Below are 10,212 nucleotides of genomic sequence, written 5' to 3'. Positions count from 1 at the left end.
ATGTTAAAATTAAATTTTAATATTAGTTCCAGGTTCTTTGATGTATTCATGTTAACCGAAAAAATACCATATTTCAGAAATTAAGGTGGTCTACGTTTTAAATATAAATATTTTTGTGTCAAAACGAATGCAGTTTTACTCGACTCAAAGTTTATAATCATTCTAGAAAATCTAGAAAATGTATTTTTATATACATAGTATTCCAAACACAATTATAAGATCTCTACATAAAGGAAATTAGAGAAAATAATTAAAGTATAAACAAAATTCCTCTCACAATTTTATTAAGCTGTTTGTAAGATCAATATACAATAATATATTTTTAAAAAAAATTGTTTCAAAACACTGAATTTTAAACAGAAATAAACTCAGTATGCTAAAATAAAAGTGCAATATAGTTTATGTAATCATGCTTATACTGATAAATAAATCAATGAAATTGTACTAAAAAAGCATTAAATATATGAAGGCTCTACAAATGCATGTTATCTGGACAATTATATAACTAAATAATTGCTATATGAATGACCATTAAAATTTTATGCATGCAATTAATTCTTATGGTAGGGTTTAAGCAGTATTTAAATAAGCCCACTTTTGCAAATAAAATAATAGTAATACGGACGTGATATTTGTCCTATTTTTTCAACTTTTCAGCAGCTTTGTCGAAGTGTTCTTTAAAAATCTTGGCTCCGTTGTTAAAATATTCTTCATATGCTGAAATAGCTTTCTTTGAGTTATCAAACCATTGTTTGACATTGGGATATTTTGCTATATCCATGCCAGCAATCTGTAACAAAATAAACTCGTTTATGAAAACAGTTTTATACGCATTACATTTATCAGTACCCACTTGTTATCGTGCTATGTACCTATTCAGTTATATTCATGGCATATTAACAAACATTATAAGTAGTATAGGAATGGGCATCCGAGCGCAGGGTCCAGGGTGTGGTGTCTGTGGTGTTTTCCGCCATCTTGGAATGTGACGTCACGGCGGCCATCTTGGATGGTTGTGACCTTGACCTTTGACCTTGACCTTGACCCCGGCGGCCATTTTGGATCCGCCATCTTGGATCCGCCATTTTGGATGACGTCATTGTGTTCTCGAAAATTCCGGCATTATGTTTTCCGCCATATTGGATGATGACGTCACCGTTGCAATTTTCGTTACGGCCGCCATCTTTAACTTTTTTATTTATTATCCGATTTTAACGAATTTTTTTTTAAAAATTATAAAAAAATTCAAATAATAAAATTTTAATAAAATACTTATAAAAATATACTTTTACGATACGAAGTTCGGAGTCCTCGGTTCGAACCCGACGAGTGCAAAACAATTAAAAATGGCGACCGATCCTTCCCCCGTGGTGGGTGCTAGCATACTGACTCCCACCACTTTTTTTCAAAGCATATATATCTTCACCTAGTATGACGTCATGTCCGCCATCTTGTCTTCGATGCTGGGAGCCATCATCATTGTATCGTCGGCGAGAGTGCGCTGACGTCATGTTAGTTTAATTCTTACCCGCTAGAGTGCAGTAATCATTTATTATGGAGGTGCCCGCCATCTTAAAATTTGGCCGCCATCTTGAAAATCCGTAATTATTTAGCTAGAAATTCGGGAAAAGTTCCAAAATTCATTAAATAAATCACTCATTAATTTACATATTGATTAGATCCGCTCATATCCTTGGTTCGATACCCGATCGATGCAATAATGTTTAATTTTATTTAAAAAATAATAATTTCAATATACCATGTTCAACATTCATTAAATAAATATGTAATCTATATACTGATTGATTGGATCGACTAAGGTCCTTGGTTCGATCCCTTGTCGATACAAAACAACTTTAATATTTTAAAAAAGTATCACTAAAGTGTAATGTTTGAGTAAATAAAAACACCGCAAGTTCTTTTAAAAAAACTTTTATTACATACATACTACACTACTACAAGTACAAAAAAAATACACAGACAAATTACTAAAGTTTTGTGGATTTCTCGATTTCCGCATCAGCCACCCACGAATTAAAGCGAGGTGGAAAGCCCCACCACTTGACGTAGGACCGTCCATTTCTTCGTTTTATAATCTTCTCCACCAAGTACGTATCGGGATACAACGTAGGCTGAATCTCTTCGGCATAGAAGCCTCCATGGATAGGTTTGTGGTCCAAATCTTCGAGGTAGTAGGTCCTAGGCTCTGATTCACGAACATGTGTCACACGGAAAAGTTCGGGACTCCAGTTCGCAGTGAAACCTTTCTCGAAGATACCTTTCTGCTTGGAGATTCGCACAATGTCGCCGACGTTAGCTTTACGCTTTCGTGGATCTTTCTTCTTCGTGTTGGAAAACACTGTTTGAAGCAAGCGATTGTCCTTTACGTCCTTTGGCTTCATTTTCGTGGTAGAATGCACAGTGGAATTATACTCGCTTATTAGTTTCGGCAAGATGTCAAGCCACTTGAAATTTCCGTTAGCCGTGAACTGTCGCCACATCTTGGAACGCAAAGTTCTGTTAAACCTTTCGACAACGGAGGCTTTGACGTTACTAAATGTAGAGTAGTGTTTGATGCCATACTTCTTCATCAAAGCCTTGAAGGTTGCATTGTAGAATTCTTTCCCGAGGTCCGTTTGCAGGTGCGACGGTACACGTCCATCACGCAAAATATTGTTCATGGCCTTGGTTACTTCAGTTGCAGTCTTTGATTTGACAGGTCTAGCCCAAGCGAACTTGCTATAAACATCGATGACTGTCAACATGTACTTGAAACCTTTATTCAATCGGGAATACGGTATCATCTCAACAAGGTCCGCCTGGAATAAATCGTCAATTCCACTAACTATGACTTTGCGACGAAGGTATTTCCGTCTAGCAGGAGCATGAAGTTCGCGAGCGATTCCGGTTCGGCTCATTGTATGTAGCCGGCTTCCCTCAGTTCTTCAAGTATGGAGACTATTTCGTTGATGTGTGAATAGTTTCCTACACTAAGCGAAGCATGTAGAATTATAAGACGATCAACTAATTCATTAGGGTCGTCCCAATATACATAGTCAAATATCTGACCACTTTCTAGCTTTTGTAAACCTTCGCCATGTATTGTTAGTTCACTGAAGAGATTAGCGAGAATGTCGATTTTTTCATGATCTACGTCTTTATATACACCACTATCTGGATCGTTATCGCGAAAATGTGCATTGGTTAGCTCTAGCAGTTTTTTGTACTCTTGTAAGTCTTTGTGAGAATATCCTTTAGGCTCCCTGCGAAACAGGAATTCGTACAGACCCGGAGTCCCGCGTGTTTTGAACGCTTCTACGCACACGATATTTCCTGGTAGAAAGTCTATTTCTTTAGCACCGAGGAACCATTTATTATGTTTTCTGTACACTCCGTAGGTCGTGTCATTATTCCGGCTCGTAAACGATATCAGGTATGGTCGGACCATTGCATTAACTTGATGTCCCTTTTTCGGTATTTTTTTCTTGTGCATGGACTCTGTACTTGTTAAGTCCTCTTCTTCTCGATCCGGTTCATACTTTCTCTTCTTTACAGTCGGCATTTCATCTTCAACTTCCGCCTTCACAATGATGGCTGGTTCTTCCTTGTTTTTAAGTTCGTCGAGGCGACTAGTGATTGGTTTAAATATCTCCTCATTTTCCATCTCACGTGCAAGTCTGGTTCGTCTAGCGAGTAAATATTTTTCGCGAACAGACTGTATAGCTCGATGAAGGTCACTGGCCAGGTCCAACATTGTACTGGCTGAAAACTTATTGCAAGACCTCCTTTTATACTTTTTTATTCGTTCGCAGAAACTTCTGTCTTGTGTTTGGCCAAATCTGAATTTGTTGACAAGTGAGATAGTGATGCTTTCAGACTACTTTGAAAAGTCCTCAGATCGTCCCGTCTTTGTGCATTCGATACTTCGATCATGTCGCGAATGCGAGAATCCGAGGCTTCCACACGCTGGTCGATGGCAACGAGATACTCAAGTAATTCCTTTTTCACACTGTCTACTTTTTGAGCCAGTAGCGAAATGTATTTGCGGATATCGTCGTCATGAGACTTGAGAGCAGTACGTAAGTCTCGACTGCTACGACCGAATTTCGAAATGCTATGACTCATGTTTGGCGATAAACTGATCGAAACCTCGTCTGTACCTGCCCTTATATAGAGGCCAGTCTTTGACTATAACTAGGAATCCGTGTTCTTCTTTCCAACACAAGGAGCACATGTCTTTGAATTCCTGAAACGACATGTCGGTGTTTACGTGATCGTCATAAGCGTGGCGTAAATTAAGTTCATCCATGCGAAACAAAACTATGACATTTGCGTTGTCTCGTAGGAGATGTTTTGGAATACGACTGTACGTCTGACACAGGTAAACGCAGTCTACCTTGGCGTGTCTGCCCATGGAAAAGTACTCTTGTATTATTCCTTGTTTCTCGCACATTACATCGTCGAAAACAAACACGGAATTAGGCTTTGCTTCGCTTGGAGGTACAACATCGGTATTATCGCTAAACGGAAAATACTCCACACCATCCACCGAGCGTAGAACAGTTGCTAGGCGCTGGTACTTTGGCTGTTGCAACGACTTGGAATACAAGTAGACGTTCTCGAACCGAAGACCATTTGGCTCCTCCAGTAAACTCAGTAAAACACACGTCTTGCCACAGTTTGACGGGCCCGCCATTATGCATCGTACGGCAGAAGGCAACAGTAAGCCATGTCGTAATTCACGTGCACTAAATACATCGTCTTGCGTAATGCGCACGGGCAAACACACGTCTTTCTTGACGACCTGCATTGTACTAAAGTAATTGTATAAAATCAAACACATTTATACTTTCTGGTCAGTTGTGCGTAATGACTCGAAGAGGTAAGAACAAAAAACACATCGGCGCGGGACTCGTAAACTCGCTGATAAACAATCTACCATTCGAGCTACACATTCCCGGCTACAGATTTTGCGGCCCCGGCACTAAACTAGCGAAAAGGTTAGCTCGCGGTGACGTGGGCATTAATTCTCTGGACGAAAAGTGCAAGCAGCACGATATCGCATATTCATTAAGCAAGGATCTGGAATCTAGGCACCGGGCCGACGAGATATTGGCACAGGAAGCCGAAGATATAAGCAAATCGTCGAACGCGGGACTAGGAGAGAAAATCGCAGCGTGGGGCGTATCTAAGATCATGAAGGCAAATACGAAATTAGGACTGGGTGCTCGTCGAACCAGCTCCATCAAGTCAAAGACTAACTCACGCAAGACCAAGAAGCGCAAGACTGGTGCAGGCGTGCAGAAAGCCAAGCAAAAATTACAGACTCTCGACAAGAAGATTATAGGAGGATTTCTTCCTTTGCTTTTGCCTGCATTGGGTGCTCTCGGCGGCCTCATCGGTGCAACGAGCGGTATAGTGCGGGCAGTCAACACTTCGAAGAATGAGCGCAAGCAGTTAAAAGAAGCACAGCGACACAACGCCAACATGGAAGACATTGCCATCGGTAAAAAAAACGGCGCAGGACTCTACTTGCAACCTCACAAGACAGGACGAGGCATGAGGAAGAAACGAATGAAAAAATCCTAAGTTCATTGCCGAAACGTCCGCTCACCAACGTAGATTTAATAAAGTACGCTCGGAAACTTAAAATACCAAATTTCCGCGGCGTGTTTATGCGAGACACTTTGCCCAGCAAGCCAAAGACACGTGAGTGCGCCATAATTAATTTAGATACGTCGGCGGGTCGCGGCACGCACTGGGTGGCGTACATAAAGTCTGGAAAAATGGCCGAGTACTACGATAGTTTCGGTAATTTACGGCCTCCGCCAGATTTGCGACAGTACCTGGGCCGGTCCACTACATTGTTTTACAATTACGAAACGGAACAGAGGCCTAATCAAACAAACTGCGGACACTTGTGTCTTCGCTTTTTAACAAACAAAAAATTAGCTGACAAATAAAAAAAATTGCTACTTAAAGGTTGTGCAGTGATGATAATATATTAGTCATGTCGATAACACTTACCTTGACAGGTCACGCATCTGAGCTGCGGGCGGTTCATTTCCCGCCTCTGGATTTAGACGGAGAATGGTGTATCGGTCTCGTAGATTTTCAAACGTATAATGCCATACCTAATATCGACGAAGAAAATTGCAAGATCCGCTTCCTGAAAAGCGATGGGACCGCTCATGAAATACGGTTACCTGTTGGCTCTTACGAAATTGACGACATTGCAAATTACATCAGGGATATGTTACCACAGGATGTAGACTTTCAACTGCGTAGAAATCCAAACACTCAAAAAAGCATTCTAACATGCAGTGAAAATGTCGACTTTACGAAACCTGGCACCATAGGTACGATGCTCGGATTCGAATCAAAGGTTTATGATACGGGAAGAACGTACGAATCTACGCGCGCAGTAAACATTTTGCCTGTGAATGTCATAAGAATAAACTGTAATTTGGCAAGTGGAACGTACCTCAACGGAAGACTAAGCAACATGCTGCACGAGTTTTCGCCGATGGTCCCGCCAGGATATAAACTGGTAGAAGTACCGCAAAGTATCATTTACGTTCCAGTCGTCGTGAAGTGCGCACACGAAGTCGTCGTCCGAATCGTTGACCAGCGAGGACGATTGGTGAATTTTCAAGACGAAGAAATTACATTACGTCTGCACTTGAAGCGATGAGCATAAAGTTCGTAACACCGAACAATTATAAAAGAAATCGTATTGCCGTGAATAAGAACAGTTCTCTACCAGACATCGGTGCATTAACACCTGACAACATAAAGTATCTTCTCAGTATTGGGCAAGTGCCGAATAAATATGGAAGACGAAATCCTCAACGTGGAAGATCCGGTCTTTTTTGATGACAGCATTACGAAAATGGAATTGCACGAGTACCAGCCTTTCCTGCTCGGGCCGTACGCACTACCATCGGAAGTACGCATTGCAGTACAGCACCAAGATATTTGTACTTTACCTTCGCAGTCATTTCTACGTATAAGAGGCACGCTTACAAAAGCTGATGGTACACATCCGACAACGACGTCAATATCCTGCAATGGTATTCTACACCTAATCAAGCGCATTACTTATGTACTCAATGGCGTCGAGGTAGACCAGACGAGAGATGTAGGCATAACATCTGCTATGAAAAATTACCTTTCGCTCACGCCAAATGAACTGTCTGCTGCAAAGATGGCCGGTTGGGCTCTCGAGGATGAATATAAGCTTCCGGTTTATGCCGAAGGGAAGTTTGAAGTTTGTGTTCCTCTGTCCATGCTTCTTGGATTCGCTGAGGACTACAAGCATATAATCATTAATTCGAAACAAGAGCTCGTACTGCTTCTAGCCAACACGCACATTAATGCAATTGTCACCGCTGCAGAAAACCCTCAAGATGTCTCGCTAACACTACAGTCTATCGAGTAGATGCTGCCCCACATCCAAGTGAGCACCGTTGAACGAGTCAAGATGTTGAAGAACATAGAAAATGGCAAGAACTTCGATGTGCCATTCCGATCCTGGAGCCTGGAAACTTATCCTGGCTTGCCTCATAGTCAGCGTATCAATTGGATAGTAAAGTCCAGCTTCGCTACGGAAAAACCAAGATACATCATCGTTGGGCTTCAGACCGGAAGACAGCTCAATGCAGGAGTAAGTCGCTCCGTATTCGATAACTGTCAAATACGCAATGTAAAAATATTTTTAAACAGCGAAAGTTATCCGTACGTTGACATGAACATGGATTTTGAAAGTGGAAGATTTCTTCTAGCATATCAAATGTATGCCAAGTTTCAGCAAGCTTACTACGGGCGGATACAGTCACCGATACTGAGTCCCGACAGTTTCAAGAACAAGGCACCGTTAATGGTGTTTGACGTTTCCAAACAGGATGATCGTATAAATTCAAACATCATCGACTGTAGGATCGAGATAACGACTAGCGGAAATATTCCACCAAACACCTATGCTTTTTGTCTGATACTTCACGATCGGCTTGCTTCGTACAATTGTCGAGACAAAATTGTGAAAATTCTGACATAAATACTGTTTAGTTTTCGATGATAATTTAGTTACGACCGAGCATTGCTAGTGACAAGATGTACTGCAACCTGCAAGGTTTCCAGAGTCAAAATGTATTCGTGCTCAAGGAAATTAGCGTCACCTCCGGAGACAAGACTCAAACACGCACTTTCCGACCTCCGTATCCGTGGAAACTACTAGACGAAAAAAGTAAACGGTCGAACGAATGGCTATGTAAATATTATCACGGACTAGAGTGGGACGAAGGAAAAATTCCGTACCATCAAGTGAAAAACACACTTCAAGATTTACTACTGCAAAACGAAATAATCTACGTTGCCCGACCTGAACAGAAGAAATGGCTGAGCAAGTTGTGTGACGACGGAGCAGCTGATATCGTAGATATACAGACCGACTACGGCTGTCCTTCCCTGCGCAAACTATGTTCAATGTACGAAGCCAAGCATCCAAACGACAAGTTTGAACGTGTCTGTGCCTGTTCAAACTCGCAGTTAATGCAGAAATGGCACACACAATGTTAGTAGGAGCCTGCATATATAAATGGCGTACCTACGTACGTGCCTTCAGTTGTCGTTCGACCTGCAAGAAGATGTTTACGTTTCATCCTGCTAACGTGTACGTGAGCGCAAGACCTAGCTTCAGCAGTGTCGAGTACAGCTACTGGGATTCCGGGTATCTACGTACATATACAGAAACCTGCGATGGAGGCGCTCAGCATTGTCGGTTTGCGCACTTTCCTGTGTCCTACGAACCGACTCAGCAGCTGGTAGATTGCTGCGAACCTGGAAACTGTGCCGTCTATCACATGAGACCACACACAATCCTTCCTGCTAGCATCGCTGAGGTAGTCGCCTCGTCTGCATGTGCAACACCAAACATGAACGTGCTGCAACCTGTTGCGACCTGTGATGCATCTACGCAGACGTCCAAACGGTGTGTGTCTCGTCGTCGCAGTTCAGGCAGTGAATCTGTCCCAACTAGCACTGAGCCAAAGCCCAGGCGTAGACGTGGTCACAGACGTCACCGACCATGTCTTGTCGGAGTTGTCGACGTTGCAGAAGATGACCAGCTGGAAACCTGTGTTCCTGATCCTGTGGCCTGCGAACCAGTTGGAACCGGAGTCAACGAACCAGTTGGAACCGGAGTCGACGTGTCAGTTCGTGCGGCATTAAAGACTGTGCTTGTGAAAATGCTTGATTCCTTAACCTAATATGTATTTGTGTAATTTTTATAAATAAAAGTGTAAAACTTGAACTCGTGTGTTTTTTATTTCTACAATTTTTAGGTACCTAATAAAAAATTTTTAATACAGACAATATTTTGACTCATGTAGTATACCAGTTGACCATGGGTATATAAGCGAGGTTCAGACGACTGGACCCGCAGTTCACCTCTGGCCGCGTTGCAGTACGGACGTGCTCTCTCCATTAATTGTCGTGAGATTTAGTTATGTCGACCGGAATAGAATGTTTACCGACAGCAGCGGGGACCTCGATGGCAGCAACGATGATGGAGACGGAGATCCCGATACCATTTGCAGAGGAGACCACGGCAGCGGAGAGCTGAATGGCTGAGGTGTCGACAGCTGTGGAGATCCCGATACCTGCTGCAGAGGAGACAACGATACGTGCAGTTCCACCATCAGCTGACGTTTCATCATCTGCATTTCAGACATCAATTAATGAAGAGCGTACATCGCGTCAATGCAAATATTGTGGTGCCTCAATAACCTGCAGTAGGTCTCTGACAATCTCTCGAGAGACATATAAGTGCGACAAATGCGATAAGGTTTCTTCGCATTGTAACAGTCTGGACAGTCACAAGATTATGTGTATAGGAAACGAATCAAGTGATAGTATGCTTCCATACCATCAGACATCATCATTTATTGCCTTACCTGAGGCGATAGTCAACAAAAGAGCAGTAGTCAATTGCCAAAACTTGAAGGACCAGTTTTGTTTTAAATGGAGTATTTTGGCAAGATTTTTCGAGGGGAGTCATCAAAACCGTGTTGATAAGAGGTATTATGCTTTGGAGAATAAGTACAACTTCGATGGACTGTGCTATCCGCCACCATTACATCAGATAAAAGTTTTTGAGAAAAATAACCCTGAAGTCTCAGTTAATGTGTATGCGCTAAATGAGGATAATAAAGT

The 10,212-nt window shown here is 42.1% G+C and overlaps 1 protein-coding gene across 1 annotated transcript in view; it reads right to left on the bottom strand.

Moving 5' to 3' along the window:
• Window positions 1-267: 267 nt before the first annotated feature.
• Window positions 268-10,212, bottom strand: part of LOC134542545 (glutathione S-transferase 1-1-like) — a 52,530-nt gene continuing 42,585 nt past the window's right edge. Inside the window, exon 4 of the mRNA XM_063386906.1 lies at window positions 268-790. Within this exon, the coding sequence (XP_063242976.1) occupies window positions 638-790 (153 nt within the window). The 3' untranslated portion in view covers window positions 268-637. The remainder of the gene's footprint in view (window positions 791-10,212) is intronic.

Source organism: Bacillus rossius (assembly GCF_032445375.1).
Source record: "Bacillus rossius redtenbacheri isolate Brsri chromosome 9 unlocalized genomic scaffold, Brsri_v3 Brsri_v3_scf9_1, whole genome shotgun sequence".
NCBI classification, from domain to species: domain Eukaryota; kingdom Metazoa; phylum Arthropoda; class Insecta; order Phasmatodea; family Bacillidae; genus Bacillus; species Bacillus rossius.
This window is presented reverse-complemented; position numbering and strand designations above follow the sequence as displayed.